Raw genomic sequence first — 17,852 nt, forward strand, 5'->3', positions numbered from 1 at the left:
AAGTCAGAACCCTCGCTTGGCGTCTGGATCGGGACCCCTCTCTGGTAACAAGTAATGTCGGTATTAAAGGTACCCCCACATATCAACGGCTTCCCTCCACAAGTCAGAGTTGGGGAGGGACGGAGGCAGGAGGAAACCTACAAAGAGCAATGGAAAGAGAAGGCCTGGGAGCCGAGCAGGCCTGGGGTTGACTCCAGGCTCCCTTAGTGTCCTGCACAACTCAGATGACCCGTCTGTGAAGTACAGGTCACAGTGGGCGCCCCACAGGGCTGCAGAAAGGAGTGCAAAGGTGATGCCCACGCCGGCCCAGGGCAGGGGCACAATACATGGCTGTTGCTGCTGTGATTGCTGCAGGAAGGGAGTCATTTGGAAGGCACAAAGGAACTATAACCTACTTGGTGTCGGGACACTCCTTAAGGACGGGGCGGGGATTCCGGCCAGAGCTAGGTTCCAGCCTGGGTTGCCACCAACAGCGAAAGTGACTGCCAGGTGGCAGTAGGGTGACTTCGCCAGCTTAAGTGCTTAGCGGGCAGGCGAGGGGGCGGAGCAAGAGAAGAAAACACAAAGGACGGGGAGGAAGCCCGGGAGACAGGTGGGGTACTCGGGAGGCTGGAGCTGGCCGGCCGTGCAGTCGCAGGGAGCGAGGCCTGCAGGGCTCCGCAGCGAGGGACTCGGCCTCGGAGGCGGCCCTGACCACACAGGTGAGCCCCCGCCTCGGGGGGTGTTAACAGCAGGAGGCAGTGGCCTCGGGGGAACGCAGCTCCGCAGGGCAGTCCTTTGAAGGCGGCGCGGCGCAGCGGTGGCCGCCCCCCACTCTCCCCTTGCTGCGACCCTGGCGGCCCGGGCGGGGGCTAGGGGCTGAGGAGCGTGGGGTGGCGCTGGCTGCTTCTGGCCAGGGATGGCGGCGGACTCCCATAGGCTGACTCCCGGCTCCCCCGACCGGACCAGAAAGTGCGGTGTCCCCCGCCCGCCGTCCAGCCCGGCAGGCGCCCCACTCCAGGCCACCCTAAGAAGCACCCTCGCCCCCCATGCTGCGGCGCTGTTTCCTCCGCACGTCCGCCGGTCAGCACCCACGACCCACCGGTCCCTTCCCCACCACTGAAGAAACAGAGGGTCCCCGGACCACCCCGGCATGGGGGGTGGGAGCTATACCTGCAAAGCAAGACCCGCCGGAAGGCTTGCTTTTAGGTGTAGACTGAGGACTAAGTGGGTGCCAGGGGACCTGGCCACCGAAGTTGAGAGGTATCTTTGCCTCCCAATATAGGGCAGCGGCCTAATGGCTAAGCAAAGATAATCTAATTTGGCTTGGTCAGCAAAGACTTCCTGGGAATGCTCAGGAAATAGAAGGCGTGCAGGGCCATTCTGACAGCCGCCCCTTCGTACGTTCAGACTCAGCCTGCTGGGTGCTGAGCGGGGCTTTATGGAGCATCCCTTATCCTCATCTTCATCTTCATTCCTGCAACAGCCCCTCACCATTGTTGGTCCATTATGCCCACTTAACAGTGGAGAAAGCTGAGGCACAGACGGATTAAGTCATTTGCACCAAAGCACAGGGATGGCAGGGGGAAAGAGTCGCGATTTGAACTCTGGTCTCTCTGACACCAGTACTTTCCTATGCAGGGCACTGTGGTGCCCCTGTAATCACATTAGGCACCTGCGATGAAACTTGGTGTGAGTACAGGTCCCCTTGGCTCAAATGCCTGGAAGTTTCGTAACTGATGTAGGAAACAGAATTATGTATAAGAGGTTCATTTCGCAGAAGAAAAGCAGAGGTAGTAGTGGAGTTCAGGGCTGCAGAATGCAGTGGCCACCGGGGGCAGGAGGAGGCTCAAAGTCCACCTGGATTATGTCCATCATTGCCAAATCCAGGGTCCACTTTTCTAAGCCATGTGATGATGTTGATGATTCACTGCCTCCTTCAGAAATTCCCTCCCCTCTGTATCAGCTATTCCTTCTCAGTCATTTCCTTGGCCTGCTTTTTTTTTTTTTTTTTTTAAATATTTCTTTCTTCGCTTTTTGATATTCCCTTGGGCTCAGTGTTCATATTCTCCAATACTGTTTTTAGACACATTTGTTCAAGTTCCCTGCTTTAACTCCCATCTCTATGATGGCAGCTCCCAACTTCATTTCTCAAGCCTATGCCTGTTCTGGAGCTCCAGACCCAAATTGTCATATATTAACAGTGGCTAATTCCACTGTTTTCCCCCACAGGCACCCAAATCCAACATTTCCAAACCCAAATTTAACATCTCTATCAAAGATGATAAATTCCCACCAAGGTCTTTGTTCAGGTTCCTGTAACTCCTTGCCTGCACTAGTGCACCACCTTCCAACCTGGTCCTCCTGCCCTAGAGTCCATCTATCCTCCACAGATCCTCCTGAAAGCTTAGGAGTCCTAGTTCCTTTTGTGACCTGACTAGATGGAATGAACCCTGCTTTCTTTTCTTCCCTAGCATCCTGTGCACACCTCGAGGGAACCCTTTTCATGTTGTGTAACTGTTGACTTGTCTATTTCCCCTTTTGGACTGTGAATTCCTTCAGTGGTGATCTTGTCTTATCCTTCTTCATATCCCCTGGCCTGGCACATAATCGACACTCAGTGCACAGTGTGGTATTTCACTCTATTCTAAATCTGATCTGTCCCCATTAGTGAGTGAATGTGTGTGTGTTGGTGGAAGAGGAGCACTAGAAACTGAGTTTGCAGATGGACTAATGACAAAAGGAAAAATAAGTTTTCCAGATAACTCCAGTGGATCCTCAGGATGCTTTTAAGCTTGATACAAACATTCAGTCATGGCATAGTGATTCTCTTCTAGGTTCCTTAGACACTGGGTCAAGGAGTAAGCAGAGGATAAACAACTGGAAGGAGAGCAAGCACAAAGTCATCATGGCTTCAGCGTCTACTTGTGGAAACCAAGATAAAGATACCCATTTGCCACCACCAAGCAAGCAGGTATACTTTTATCTTTATTGATCAATTAATTGATTGAGACACGATCTCACACTGTCACCCAGACTTGAGAGCAATCATGGCTCACTGCAGTCTCGAACTGCTAGATTAAGTGATCCTCCTACTTGGGCTTCTCACTTAACTGGGATGAGAGGTACAGGCCCCCATGCCTGGCTAATTTTTTTTGTGGTTAGACATGAGGTTTCACTGTATTGCCCAGGTTGGTCTCAAACACCTGGCCTCAATTAATCCTCCATCTAGGACGGCCAAAGTGCTGGGATTACAGGCGTGAGCCACCATTCCTGGTCAGGTATACTTTTAATTGCAGGACCTGCCATCTGAAAAAATATATATCATAGAGGATTTTTATTAAATTTCATCTTTAACCAGTCATCTTATTTTTTTTAGTCTGGCACTTTGTTGGATGGGCTCAGGGAAAATAGGATGGGGAAGGAAAGTGTGTTTTCAGCTGCTTTGAAAAGAAGCTGACATTTAAAATTTAAAATTTTATTTACAAAATCCTTTCTATACTCTTTCCTGTTTGGAATCCAGCCTTACTAACTCTTAGATGAACTGTCAGTAACTGAAGAGGTTTCTGATAGCAGAGCAAAACTCTTAATAGACTCTAACAGAATTATATATGTTGCTTATTTATTTATATTTATTCATTCATTTATGTTTTAGAGATGGAGGTTCCATTATATTGCCCAGGCTGGTCTCAAACTCCTGAGCTCAAATGATCCTCCCACCTCAGCCTACCAAAGTTCTGGGATTACAGGTGATATTTTGCTTATTTTTTACATTTTTATTACTGTGAGTAATCCCGCTAATCCTATGCTGCTGACAGGTGTTCCCGTTCAGGGTGGCAGAGTCCTTAATTACTAATTAGCTAGCAGATTCAGAACCCAAGTGTTAACATGGAAACAATTTTTCAACTTGTTAGGAATGGATACCGTGTATTTCAGGAATACGTCAATGAAGAAAAGAGAAAGCATTTGATGGGTCAATGGCATTCATGTTCAAGCTAAAAATAGTGTATGGAGGCAGTAATTTTCAAGGAGCAAAGTTTTGGCGAGGCAAACAGACAAATGATAGAAAGTCACAAGGAGAATTATTTGGACACCTGAGTTGCCTCTGTGAAATGGGGAGTCATCAAACATTCATGGCTATACAGAAAATGATAACCAGAGCTCCTTTTGTTTTTGTTTTTCTTTTTGTTTTTGTTTTGAGATGGAGTCTCACTCTGTCATCTAGGCTGGAGTGCTGTGGCACAATCTTGGCTCACTGCAACCTCCACCTCCCGGATTCAAGTGAATCTCCTATCTCAGCCTCCTAAGTAGCTGGGATTACAGGCATCTGCCACCATGCCCAGCTAATTGTTGTATTTTTAGTAGAGATGAAGTTTCACCATGTTGGCCAGGCTGGTCTTGAACTCCTGACCTCAAGTGATCTGGCCGCCTCAGCCTCCCAAAGCCTGGGATTACAGGTTGACTGCAGGACTGGAAGCAATTGTGATAGCCAGGGTGTGTGCATTTGTTTATTAAGGGGAGGCAGTCCTTATTTCTGCCCCAGGCACTGCCAAGAGCAAGAGCAAATATTCACCCTGGGCATCTGGAGGCCTGCCTGTGCTAAGGAAGGAAGGTAGGTAGAGACTGAAAGCAACTCCTTCTCCTGCTGCTGTGACTCACCCTGTGACTTACAGCATCTTTGCACTGTGCCTTGGGGAATTGCAGGGAGAGAAGAGGGAGGTTGCCCACTTGGGCTGCTTGTAGAGCTCCACAGACAGTGGTGCCAGAGGGTTTCTCCATCCCTTTCATTGACATCATGTGTGTAAAGTGCTTGGCACAGGACCAGGCACATACAAAGTGCTCAAGAAATGGTGACCATCTTGTATATTGACATCTATTACACAGAAAGAGTCTAAAAAAGACAGTGGCAACCAGAAAAACACTAAAACCCTGGAGATAAATGGCAAATAACCCATATAAATAATTCACAAACAAGGAAACACAAGTGTGACTTCTATAGTAAGGAACAAGTTAAATTAAAAAAAAAAATTAATGGGGCTAGGCATGGTGACTCATACCTATAACCCCAGCAGTTTGGGAAGCCAAAGCGGGACAATCACAATCACTTGAGGCCAGGAGTTCAAGACCAGCCTGAGAAACATAGTGAGAACCCCCAACCTATTTTAAAAATGTTTTTTTAAATTAGCCGGGTATGATGGTATGTACCCATAGTCCCAGCTACTCAGGAGGCTGAGGTGGGAGGTTAACTTGAGCCCAGGTGTTCGAGGCTGCAGTGAGCTATGATGGCACCACTATACTCCAGTCTGGGTGACAGAGCAAGACCCTGTCTCTAAAAAAAATAAAAATAAAATAAAAATAAAATGGTCAAAATGGCAAATGTTATAATATGTTATAACATATATAAATGTTATATATGTATGTATTTTTCCACAAAAAAAATTAATGAGCCAATATATAACAAAAGATTACAACCCAGATCCAATTACAGGAATTGCCTGACAACTAGAGGAGGGCAGTGTAGCTGAAAAATATGTAGAGATAGTCAAACACATTCGTTATCAAAGAAGTACAAACAAGATAATAAACATTACTTTATACCTATCAGCTTAGAAAACTGGATAATTCCAAGTGTTAGAAAATTCTTTCTTTAACTTGCTTGGAATCTTCTTTACCCATACCTAGCTCTTACACAGGCTAAGTAGCCATAAGGGAATGCTCAGGCCCTGCAGGTAGGAGTGGAGACTGCAGTCATTGAAGATAGTGGTCAGCAAGACTCTGTCACAGTGAGAATATGCACACCCTGAGCTTTACTTCTAGATTCATGTCTGAAAAATGTTCTCTCATGGGTCCATAGAGGAACATGAGGTGGTGGGAACTTGGAGGCATTGTGCACAGTTATGTAGCAGTTAGAAGCAGCAGACTAGATGAATACAGCAACATGGGTGGATCTTAAAAGCATAGAGCTGAGTTGAGAATGTTTTAAGAATCAAATATATAAAACAGTGCTATTTACATTAAAAAGATATATTCACCCAAAATAACGAACGTTTTGCAAGAATGGATAGAAATAAAACATTAAACACTCAGAATGGTTGTGATGGGCAGAGGGGAAGGAGTGGAGAATGTGGACAAGAGCGAGTGATTAAAGCTATGTACCTACAAACTGAAAGGAATGGTAAAAGATGGGAGTTGGTCTAGATGATAGCATATGAACTTGATTGAAAAAACACTGCAAGTCTGGGCGCAGTGGCTTACGCTTGTAATCGTAACACTTTGGGAGGCCGATGAGGGCAGATTGCTTGAGATCAGGAGTTCGAGACCAGCCTGGGCAACATGGCAAAACCCCACTGTCGCTATAGTCCTAGCTACTAGGGGAGCTGAGACAAGAGGATTGCTTGAACCTGGGAGATAGAGTCTGCAATGAGCCAAGATCACGCCCTTGCACTCCAGCCCAGGTGACAAATGAGACCCTGTCCAAAAAACAAACAAAAAAAACACTGCAGAACCTACTATGTACCCACAGCAATTAAAATATTTTAAAATTTTTTAATAAATAAATTCCAAAAAATACTACAGAACTAATAAAAATAGTTATGCCAACCATGTCAATAGTTGCACCATAAATTATATGCACACCACTTATAAATGTGTAAAAAAAAAAGCGTCCAGACTGAAAGTAAACTATATCAAATAATAAAAGGCAGTCCACAGTCTAAAAATGCATACAGAAGTTCATGTACATAGGTTCTCTGAGTGTGATGCTCGATGTCTAAATACTGTGTGCTATAGGGAAAATCTCTTTCCTCACCCAGGAGACAATGTTCAGCTGGGTGTTAAGACCAGTCAGGTGACGAGAGTGAACAGCATTCTAGGTATAGTAAACCATATAGAGGCATGGAGGTAGGGAAGGAAATGTGCCCTCAGCAGGGATTCAACCTGACCACAAATTTGCTGCCTGCACCAGTCAGTGAATCACTCCCACTCTCCAATTAGAATTCTGCTACCTAAGTCCATCAGTGTTCCCAGTGAGAAAGCACTCTTGGAAACTGATCATTTCTTTGGGCTACCTCCAGTACAGAACACACATTGTGTTACAAGTAAGAGACCTCCCTGTTCACTTCTGGAGAAAACAAAGTGGGTGATTTTCGGATGATCTCAGTTAGCTCACCATATAACTTTCCTTACAGAGCCTGTTGTTTTGTCCAAAATCAAAACTGCACATCCACAGAGCAGAGATCTCAAAGATTATGCAAGAATGTCAGGAAGAAAGTTTCTGGAAGAGAGGTAATTGCACCTAACACTGTATTTGTGGCAGTAAACTGCCTAAATATTCATATTAGAATTGTGGTAATGACTTACGTTTGAGCAGAGACTCTGCATAAATATCTGATGAACTCTGATATTCAGGGATGTTTACAGTTTAAATCCAAGTTCAGACCTTTTTTAAGGCAGAGATAATATCTGATTAAGGAGCACTTTACCTCACTTAGCAAACAATGATGCACACATAATTCTTCCCTTTACCAAGAATATGTGACCAAGAATGTGTACCAAGACAATTATTTAGAATTTGTTGATTCCCAAAGAGTAGACCTTCCTACATTCTGCTAGACTCTAAATTTCACAGAGTTCAGAAATAATGTCAAGTTCATCTGGAACTTCATTCTATAGCCTAGCACAGTGACCTATTCATAGAAAATACCTAATCGATATTTCTCAAATGAATGAAAAATGGCCACATTCCATTAATACTTCTCTTACACTGTCTTTGAAATAACATTTTCAGCTGAGTCACTTCCTCTTTCTGAGCCTGCCTCACATAAGACAAGGGTGTGAATTCAGGCTGTGCATTAAGGTCTCTTCCAATTAAAAAATGTGTGATTCAGTATTTGAAAATGGCATAGTAGAACCTGTAGATACAGTCTTGATATTTTGCAACATTGCTGATGTGTAGATAATGTATACTTTGAAATACTCATTTTGATTTCTTAAGTCATTCAAATTTAGTATTACTTGTTTTGGAAATAACACTAGAAGTTGATATTCATTATACATTATAGGATTACTGACTGTGCTTCTAGAAATTCATGTGTTTTCTGACAACCTATGAGTTGTCAGAAAATTTAATTGGGCCCTAGTAGACTAACACTTCAGTATGACCCATTTGCCCACTATAGGGTAGATATAAGTGGGAAAATTGGTTGCTATTGGATCTGTCTTGGTTGAATTAGAAAGAGCTACATGTTTATCACTACTCTCTGCTTTTGAAAGAAGTTATTTGACACATATTGATGGACAGAACTAGAAACTGCCTTTCCCAGACTAAATTTTCTGTTTTAAAATTATAGCTAAACATTACACATGTTTAACATGAACATAGTCATCTTGTGATCTTTAATTTGGATCTTCAGGCAAATACACATTGTAAGACAAAACGTCATGAAAAAGAAAAAGAAAGGCAAGGAACTATCCTAGACTAAATCAAATAGGAGAATATGTGTAACGTATGATCCCTGAATTTCTGAGTTGGAAAAAGCCCACAGCTATGGGGCCAATTGGAGAGATTTGAATAACGGTTGTGTATAAGTTAATATAATTTTTCTTGAGTACGAGTGTTCAAGAAATATAAATGTTTTGACTATGCTAATGGTGGTGTACGTAGGAAAACATTCTAGTTTTTAGAAGACACCTGCTGAAGTATTTAGTGACAGAGTCATAATGTTTGCAAATCTCAAATGGCTCAGACAAAAAAGGAAAAATTAGATAAAGCAAATTTGGCAAAATGTTCACAATTAATGAATCTAGATGAAAGGTACGTAGGAGTTTATTGTATTGCTTTTTAACATTTGTGTAGGATTGAAAATTTCAAAATATACACATAGCTAAAGGCAACTCCCAAATTCAACAGGTAAATGTACATATACCCTAAGATGCCTTTATTATATATAGTGCTTAGAATCTTGTGCATGTTGGCATTCAGTACAAGTGGATGTTAGACATGAAGTAGAATAGGGTTCAAATTAATGCTGTGCCTCAGGGTAAGTGACTGGGGAAGATTCCAAGAAAATTCTCCATACTGCACTTAATAAATATTTGTTGAATAAGTAAAATAACAAATGAACAAAAATTCACTGCCAAGGAAGGTAAGAGAAAAAGCTCAGAATAATTCTCCCTAACTTCTCGGTGAGGTGCCAATTTTTAAGACACCAATATTGAAGGACATTTTTGCTTTACAGCTCTGCCTTTTTCTCTTGTAAGCATGCTTGTCACCCAGGGACTAGTCTATCAAGGTAAGATTCAATATTTGTTAAATAATCTGATTTCAGAGAGCCCAGTTTTCTGTGACCCTCCTGGAAGCTTTTTGGCTCTTGACATTTATTTTTTGGTGAAGGATGTTTTTCCACAGACTTCTGCCTATTTTCAGCCTAAGTCCCTATCTCCCCAGAAAGCATCCTAATCCCCAGAATTAGTGAATATATTAGGTTACATGGCAAAAGGAAATTAAAGTTGCAGATGGAATTAAGATTGTTAGTCACCTGACCTTAAAATAGGGAGAGTATCCTGGGTGATCCAGGTGGGCCCGGTGCAATTGAAAGAGTCCTTAAAAGTGAAAGGCAGGATCTGAAGGTAGAATCAGAGAGGTGGCAATGTGAGGCCTCAGCTCAACATTGTTGGTGTTGAAGTGGAGGAATGTGAGCAGCCTCAAGAAGCTAGAAAGGCAAGAAACCCTCGAGCCTCCAGATAGGAATGCAGCCCATTTAAGGAACACAGTTAAAACCTTGGTTTTCATCCGGCGAGACCCATTTTCACTTCAAGAACTGTAAGATAATAATTTGCTTCATTTACAGGAACAACAGAGAAGCAATCCTGTGCCTTTTTCTGTGCCGGAGTCCAGTGTCTCCCAGGGCCTCTGTATATGGTTAGACAGACGGTTCCCTGCACAAATAAGGATGTTCCAGGGAGAAGGTGGGGGGAACTGAAATCCATCCTAAGCTGTGTCCACCATGCCATTTCTTTTGGCAAGAGGCTGCATCTGCCTGAGGAGGGCACCCTGTTTCCTCCATACAAGAGACTGTAAGGGCCAGCAGCTGCCTTGTATCTCCCCACATAACCTCTCCCTGCCTCTTAGCATTTTCCTGTTTTCCTCTCTGTTCTTCCTTCTTCATCTCCTCCCTGTCTCCACCCGACCAGAGAACCCAGAGACATTCCTTAGTCCACAGGTGGCAAGAAGGCACCTTATCCTGTTTAAGCCCATTTTATCAAACACTGTTGATTAACAGGATTTTGCTTTATTTTTATTATTATTTTTGTAATGAGACGAAGTCTTGCTGTGTTGCCCAGGCTGTCCTCAAACTATTGGGCTCAAGCAATCCTCCTCCCAGACCTCCTGAGTACCTGGGATTATAGGCACGTGCCACCATGCCTGGCTTCTGATTATCAGGATTTTATGGGTGTCTTGGGGTTTTGTTTTGTTGGTTTTTTGTTTATTTGTTTGTTTTTGAGACATGGTCTCTCCCTCATCCACTGCAGTGATATAATAATGGCTCCCTGCAGTCTCAACCTCCTGGGCTCAAGTGACGCTCCCATCTCAGCTTCCCAAGTAGCTGGGTCTATAGACACAGGCCACCACACCCAGCTAATTTTTTTTTTTTTAATTTTTGCAGAGACAGTGTCTCACTATATTGCCCAGGCTGGTCTCGAATTCCTGAGCTCAAGTGATCCTCCCACCTCAGCCTCCCAAAGTGCTGGGATTAGAGGCGTGAACCATCACACCCAGGCTTGATTACCAGGATCTTAAAAGGAACATTTGTACCAGTAAATATGAGGGAAGAAGTCCTAGTTCTTTTCTGAGTCTCAAAAACCACATGTCACATATCTAGGAGAATCCCACTTTGACCAATATCATTCTTGTCCATAAAGGTCATGTATTAAATATGATTGTATTTTTACAATTTGAAGATAGCATTTTTCAGATCATTTTTGACACAGATAAAAATATTAGGGCTGGGACATCTATGGGGATTATGGTTTTTTTGTTTGTCTATTTGTTTTTGAGACAGAGTCTTACTCTGTCACTCAGGCTGGAGTGCAGTGGCGTGATCTCGGCTCACTACAACCTCCACCCGCTGGGTTCAAGCAATTCTCCTGCCTCAGCCTCCATAGTAGCTGGGACTGCAGGCCTGTGCTACCACATCCAGCTGATTTTTGTATTTTTAGGGTTTCACCATGTTGGCCAGGATGGTCTCAAACTCCTGACCTGAAGTGATCTGCCCACCTCAGCCTCCCAAAGTGCTGAGATTGCAGGCAAGAGCCACCACACCCAGCCCAGATTATGTTTTATAAGTACTAAACTACTCTAAATCTACTGCTTGTGGTGTGAATGTCCCCTTCAAAATTCAGGGTGAAATTTATCCGCCATTGTAACAGTCTCAAGAGGTGCAGCCTTTAAGAGGTTGTGAGGGCTCCACCCTCATGAATGGATTAATACCATTATCATGGGAGTGAGTTCCTGATAAAAAAGGATGTGTTCAGCCTCTCCTCCTGCTCTCTGTTTCCTGCACTTCCTTGCCATGGATAACCCTCATAAATGCCAGCTCTATGCTCTTGGACTTCTCAGCCTCCAAAACTGTGAGCCAAGTGAACTTCTGTTCTTTATAAATTATCCAGCCTGTAGTATTCTGTTATAGGAGCAGAAAACAGACCAAGACATCTACCATTTTTTGCATCTATGCTAACATATTTTTTCGGAGTTTAATATCAGTTTTCTATAACATCTCTAACAAATTACCACAAACAGAGTGACTTAAAACACCACAAATGTATTATCTTACAGTTCTTGGAAATCAAAATTCTGAAATGGGTCTCACTGGGCTAAAATCAAGGCATCACCGCAGCTGTGTTCCTTCTGGAAGCTCGTGGGCTTTCTTTTCCTTTCCAGCTTCTAGAACCATGCATATTTCTTAACCAGTGGCCCCTTCCTATGACCGTAAAGTCAGCAACAGTGAGCCAAATTCTTCTTTTGCTGCCATCTCCCTGTCCTGTCACGTTTCCTCCTCTTCCACACCAAAGGATCACATTGGGCCCATCTTGATCATCTCTCTCTTTTAAAGTCATCTGATTAGCAACATCAGTTCCATTTTCTACCTTAATCCCCCTTTTGGGACCTAATACATTCACTTTTTCCAGGAATTCAGATGTGGGTATCTCTAAAAGGCCATTATTCTAACTACCACGAGTTGTACTGTTTGCATTGTAAATAATGATATACACTGTGAATCTCCAAATGGAAACTCTCTATGTTGAGTTACTTAAAAAGAAAAGAGGGTGCACATGTACCCTAACTTAAAGTATAATTTAAAAAAAAAAAGAGGGTGATGACTAATCTCTTTGAACACTGTTGTCAGCCCTACCTTTGCTTGATGTCTTTGAATCAGTCTTGAATTGTCTGTTTCATATTATTTTTCTACACATTACAGCTAATATTTGTAATTTGCCTAAAATGACTACCTGGCAGTTAAATTCAACTGAGAGTTGAATCATAACTCCTTTAAGATCTTTTTTTTTTTCGTTTTTCCTTTTTTTTTTTTTTCTTTTTTTTTTGTGAGATGGAGTCTCACTCTGTCACCCAGGCTGGAGTGCATTGGTGCCATCTCAGCTCACTGCAACCTCTGCCTCCTGGGTTCAAGCGATTCTCCTGCCTCAGCCTCCCGAGTAGCTGGATTACAGGCACCCACCATCATGGCTGGCTATTTTTTGTATTTTTTTGGTGGAGACGGGGTTTCACCATGTTGGCCAGGCTGGTTTCGAACTCCTGACCTCAGATGATCCGCCCACCTCAGCCTCCAAAGTGCTGGATTACAGGTGTGAGCGACTGTGCCCAGCCAAGATCATCTTTCTAAAGTCAGACTATGTATACATTTAAGACATTTTATGTCTTAAATTTTGGAGGCTTCTTTATACTTTAAGAATAACTTATAATTTAAGTTATAAAATGAAATAATAACGTATTTCTGTATTACTCCTTAGGTTATTTGGCAGCTAATCCTAGATTTGGATCATTGCCCAAAGTTGCACGTAAGTCACAGAAATAAAAAAGCAAACCAAGTGTGGTGGCTCACATCTGTAATCCCAGGAATTTGGGAGGCTGAGGCGGGTGGATTACTTGAGTCCAGGAGTTCCAGACTAGCCTGGGCAACATGGTGAAACCTTGTATCTATTTTAAAAAATAATAATAAATAAAATTTTGAAAAAAAAAAGACATTACTAGCAACTGGAGATATGAATGTCCAGCTTAACTAAACTGCCTATATTGACTTTTTAAAAAATCAGCCTCTATTTTCTGCTACTCTGCATTTCTTAGTTCACTCAACACTTTCTGATATACAGCTTAGCAGTAGGGACTTCTTCTTAGACCATCCTTAAAGAATGGACTAAGAAGGACTGGAAGGATATATAATGAGATTATCAGTAGCAGAGCCTCTGAATGATAGATATTTTATGGATTTTTATTTTCTTTTGCCCTGGCCAGTCTTTTCAAAATGTTTTTTACAATGAATATAAAAAATGAGTAATAATTTTAAGAATCAGGGGATTTCTAATAATAGAGTAACCACAAACTTGGGGTTTCATCTTCCTTCACCTAGTATCAGCAGATGTTTTATGTGAAAAAGGACACATTTTAGTTGATAGTCTGAAACCGCATTCGTTCCTAGCAGGAGGAACAGATTTGAGATCTCTTCCATAGGAGGGTCCCTCTCCCTCGTAGACAAGATGGACTGAAATTCTCCACTACTCCAAGGCCATAAGGAAGATTAGGGGCATTTCTACCCAGTGATTTGGAAGCTGCCTATAGCCACAACCCAGCCACCTTCCCCTGCCCCCGTGGCTTCAACCATTTGCTTGACAGGTGGGCCCTCTCTGGCCGTCTGTCTCCAGGACAGCACTGTGGCTTGCTCTGTCCTGCCCCTTCCACCACCAGTTCAAAGTTGAGATGGGGAAGTCTCCAGTTCCCAATCCTGTTCTTTTTTAATAGAGACTTCCTTCTCAGAGTCTTCATCCATTGATTTAGCATGGTCCTTTTAATTTTAAAATTACCAGCGTTAATTTTTAAAGCTCTGGAAGATAACTAATGGAGAAGATTCTCAACCTTTAAATGATCTCTCCCAACCTGCTTTTACAGTTGCTGGTCTCTTGGGATTTGGCCTTGGAAAGGTATCATACATAGGAGTGTGCCAGAGTAAATTCTATTTTTTTGAAGATCAGCTTCGTGGAGCTGGTTTTGGTCCACAGCATAACAGGTTTGTAATCTGTTTGGTTGAGGGATTGTAATGTAATTATAAGAAATTAAATGAAAGATTATTCATTATTTATAATATTAAACACACTTTTTAAAATTCACATGTTAAAAAAGTTTTAACCCTCAAGTTTAGCATTGACTTTGTTACTACACTTACCAATTTCATTTGTTTGATAAATATTTAATGGGAACCTACTGTGTTCAAACATTGTGCAAGTTTCTAAAGAATTCCTCAATGAGCAGTTATGGCTTCCACCATCACAGAGTTACACAAAACTTTAACAGATTTCTTTACTGCAGGGCTTCTCAGAGCTTTTTCTATGTTAATACTGTATATATCATGATTCTCTATAGGGGAAATAGGCAGTATGACTTTGGAGTTAATGGCATCACCTCTGCTGTTATAGTACTTGGGTTGAAAACCAGTTCTACCGCTTAACTAAGTTGTGTGACCCTGCAAGTTTCTTAAGCTCTCTGATCTTCAATTTCCATATCTGTATAAAATAGTGATCAGGATAGTTTTTATGAGATGTAAAGAATATAAATGATTATTCATGACACTCAGTAAGTGTTCAGTAAACATTAGCTATTTTTACTATAGTAGTTACAAGATTAGTGTTGGGGACACATTTCTCTAAAGACCCCTCACTAGTCACAGTGGGTTCTATCTGAGAAGCAGCACAATATGATGAAAACAAACTGGACTAGAAGTCAAAACACTCAAGTTCTTTTTCTAACTATGTGACTTTGGAAAGCCATGTTCCCTAGTCCTGTAGTAATAGATGGGCCCTTCAATACTGTCTCTTTCTGATGAGCTGCATGAGACCCAAAGAGCTGCAGAGACCTTCTGAAGGTGACGTCATTAGCAGTGGGTAGAAAAGGGTCTCTCACCTCAGATCATCTGTTTTCCAAACCCTTACTCCTCCCATTGCAGAAGCAAGGCCACCAGAGAATCATTAATTCCATTTTTACAGACAACACTAACTTCAGTCCATCCTTGCTAAGTTGTGTTTTAGAGTCAGCTTGCTGAGGAGGAATTGACCACATGATTCTGGTCTGTGTAGGAAAAGAAAGAAAAAGTATCACAAGTAAAGGAGAGAATTTTGTTGACTGCTTCCTCTTCCTCTTCAATTTCAGGAGTGTCTTTTGCAATTAACCAACTTTGGATTTCAGAATAATTATGAACACAAGACTGAAATCTACATTTTTCAGACAATGTCCATTGTGAAAGGAGGTGACTGAAGTAACTAGTTTCCAGGGCTCCTTTAAGCTCTGCGTTCTATGGTTTCGTTTTGCCTTCCCACTGCCAGCCACAGCAGCCCCACTCTGGGCTTGCATTCATAGCTGATAAACAATTGCTATGCCCTATGTGAAGGGCCATTACCAGCAAATCTGAGAGGCAGTAATTCACAAAGCTATTTGATTTCTTAATTAAGGGAAAGTAGAGTGGGGCACTCAACTAAGTTGAGGTGGAGGGGAGGGTGAAGGAATAGGCATTAAGGACTTCTTGGAGTAGGTGATGATGCTTGACTTGAATCTTAATAGATTCAAGTAGTAGTAGCTACAGCAGAAGCTATGACAAGAGGAGATATAGCAGGAGCTATGGCTATAGTAGGAGCTATAGCAGGGTTGAAGAAGGGGATTCCAGGCCAGGAATAGTATGTAGAGAAGAGAAATTTTCATTTTTAAAGGGAACCGTAAATACATCCTATGGCTGGAGCATAAAGAGCTATTGGGAAAGGCAGAGAACAAGCTGGAAGTCCAGGCAGGTAGAGGTCAGCTCCTGAAGGCATTTATGCCATGCTAAGGATTTTCACTTCATTCTCAAAGCAATGGGGGGAAATAAGTGAGAGAAAGGGATTCCTCATCCATCTCTTCAGGGTTTTACAATAGCAGTTTCTGGCCTTGCTACCTTCGAAGTAATCCTTCCCACCCAGGCCAGATTGAATGAGTTTTCTATCATTCAAAACACATCCTATCACTGTCCTGCATAAAGTTATCCTGTTGCCAACTCCTCATAGTAGTAAATGTTTGTTGAATTTGTAAGATTATAAAACTTTAATGCAAGAAGGGACTCGACATCTATTCCATATTCAAATGTGAATATTATTCTAGAATGAAGCTGTGCATTTTCCTCGGTATCCTAAGGAAACTGGGACAAGTTCAGCAAACTATAAGCCAGAAATTCTGGAAGTATCATTTTTTTAATTTAAAAAATTATTTGTATATATATACGTGTACATGTGTGTCCAAACCTAACTCCATAGGCATATAGTTTAATCCTGGATCAACGCACTGTGTATTTATAATTTTTATGCTATTGTTAGAAATTACTTGAATTCAAAAAGAATCAAGATGTTCAAACCCTGCCTGACCCTGACCACAAATACAACCATCTGTTTCAACATAAAGCTCATTATTGGCTTTTTGAGGGGTGAAATATTGGGGGCCATAAACCAAGCAACAACTCCTATTATTTCTGAAAAAACAAGGCTAGTAAACTTTAGCATAGACTATATATCTAATACTGTTTTAAAGGCAGGTGCAGTGGTTCATGCCTGTAGTCTCAGCTACTCAAGAGGGGTGGGTGGGAGGATCTCTTGAGCCCTCGAGACCAACCTGGGCAACATAGATAGACTATTCCCCCATCTCTATTTTTAAAAATTAGGTTAAAATAATAAGAATAATAATATTATGTAAAGACTAGAGCTTCCAGTGTCAAAGTACAAACCACTGTCTATTTTTGCTTCTCTTCTAGGCACTGCCTGCTCACCTGTGAGGAATGCAAAATAAAGCATGGATTAAGTGAGAAGGGAGACTCTCAGCCTTCAGCTTCCTAAACTCTGTGTCTGTGACTTTCGAAGTTTTTTAAACCTCTGAATTTGTAAACATTTAAAATTTCAAATGTACTTTAAAATAAAATACTTCTAATGGAACAAAAATATAGTGTCTGTCACTCACTGAAATGTATTCCATGGAAGGCTCTGAAGTGAACTAAGCATTACATGTTTTTCTACTCTTTAAGAACATGTTGGGGCATGGCGCAATGGCTCATGCCTGTTATGGGAGGCCGAGGCAGGCAGATCATTTGAGGTCAGCAGTTCGTGACCAGCTTGGCCAACATGGTGAAACCCTGTCTCTGCTAAAAATATAAAAATTAGCCAGGCGTGGTGGCACATGCCTATAATCCCAGCTACTGAGAGGGAAGCTGAGGCAGGAGAATTGCTTGAACCTGGGAAATAGAAGTTGCAGTGAGCAGAGATTGTGCCACTGCACTCCAGCCTGGGTGGCAGAGCTAGACTCCATCTCATACACACACACACACACACACACACACACACACACGCAAAACATGTTAGAAATCCTCACACACACAAATGACATTGCCCCCCACCAACTTGCTTACAGCTAAATAAGATAATTAAGTCGTCTCAGATTAGCCTCTATCCTTTCTTTTACTCTGCTTTTTTTTCCCAGTGTTTTAAGTTCTCTGATAGAGAACTGGAATTACTGTTGAAGAATTTAGGAAGTCATGACCCCAAGAAAATTAATGTGTATGGAGATAGAAACAGGACAA

At 42.1% G+C, this 17,852-nt stretch overlaps 1 protein-coding gene across 6 annotated transcripts; it reads left to right on the top strand.

Annotated features, from left to right (window-relative positions):
• The first annotated feature begins 444 nt into the window (after positions 1-444).
• Positions 445-17,217, top strand: OCIAD2 (OCIA domain containing 2). 6 transcript variants are annotated; one of them, XM_033214713.1, is made up of 7 exons: positions 445-701; positions 2,826-2,953; positions 7,167-7,263; positions 9,216-9,269; positions 13,006-13,053; positions 14,159-14,276; positions 17,034-17,217. In XM_033214713.1, the coding sequence occupies exons 2-7, from the start codon at positions 2,888-2,890 to the stop codon at positions 17,113-17,115; spliced, it is 465 nt and encodes a 154-aa protein (XP_033070604.1). In that variant the 5' UTR covers positions 445-701; positions 2,826-2,887; the 3' UTR covers positions 17,116-17,217. The 6 variants fall into 6 exon arrangements, with proteins under 6 accessions (XP_033070604.1, XP_033070606.1, XP_033070605.1 ...); XM_033214712.1 differs by having other exon boundaries at positions 456-701; positions 2,817-2,953; XM_033214715.1 differs by lacking the exon at positions 9,216-9,269 and having other exon boundaries at positions 454-701; positions 2,817-2,953.
• The last annotated feature ends 635 nt before the right edge of the window (positions 17,218-17,852 follow it).

This window comes from Trachypithecus francoisi, unplaced genomic scaffold (assembly GCF_009764315.1).
Source record: "Trachypithecus francoisi isolate TF-2019V2 unplaced genomic scaffold, Tfra_2.0 Lachesis_group1, whole genome shotgun sequence".
NCBI classification, from domain to species: domain Eukaryota; kingdom Metazoa; phylum Chordata; class Mammalia; order Primates; family Cercopithecidae; genus Trachypithecus; species Trachypithecus francoisi.

What these genes read in the sequence shown, in the direction of transcription:
- OCIAD2 (XM_033214713.1), top strand. Translation starts at nt 2,888, where the DNA reads ATGGCTTCAGCGTCTACTTGTGGAAACCAAGATAAAGATACCCATTTG. An exon ending in TGCCACCACCAAGCAAGCAG is followed by an intron (nt 2,954 to 7,166) that starts GTATACTTTTAT and finishes CTTTCCTTACAG; the next exon opens with AGCCTGTTGTTTTGTCCAAA. An exon ending in ATCATTGCCCAAAGTTGCAC is followed by an intron (nt 13,054 to 14,158) that starts GTAAGTCACAGA and finishes CTGCTTTTACAG; the next exon opens with TTGCTGGTCTCTTGGGATTT.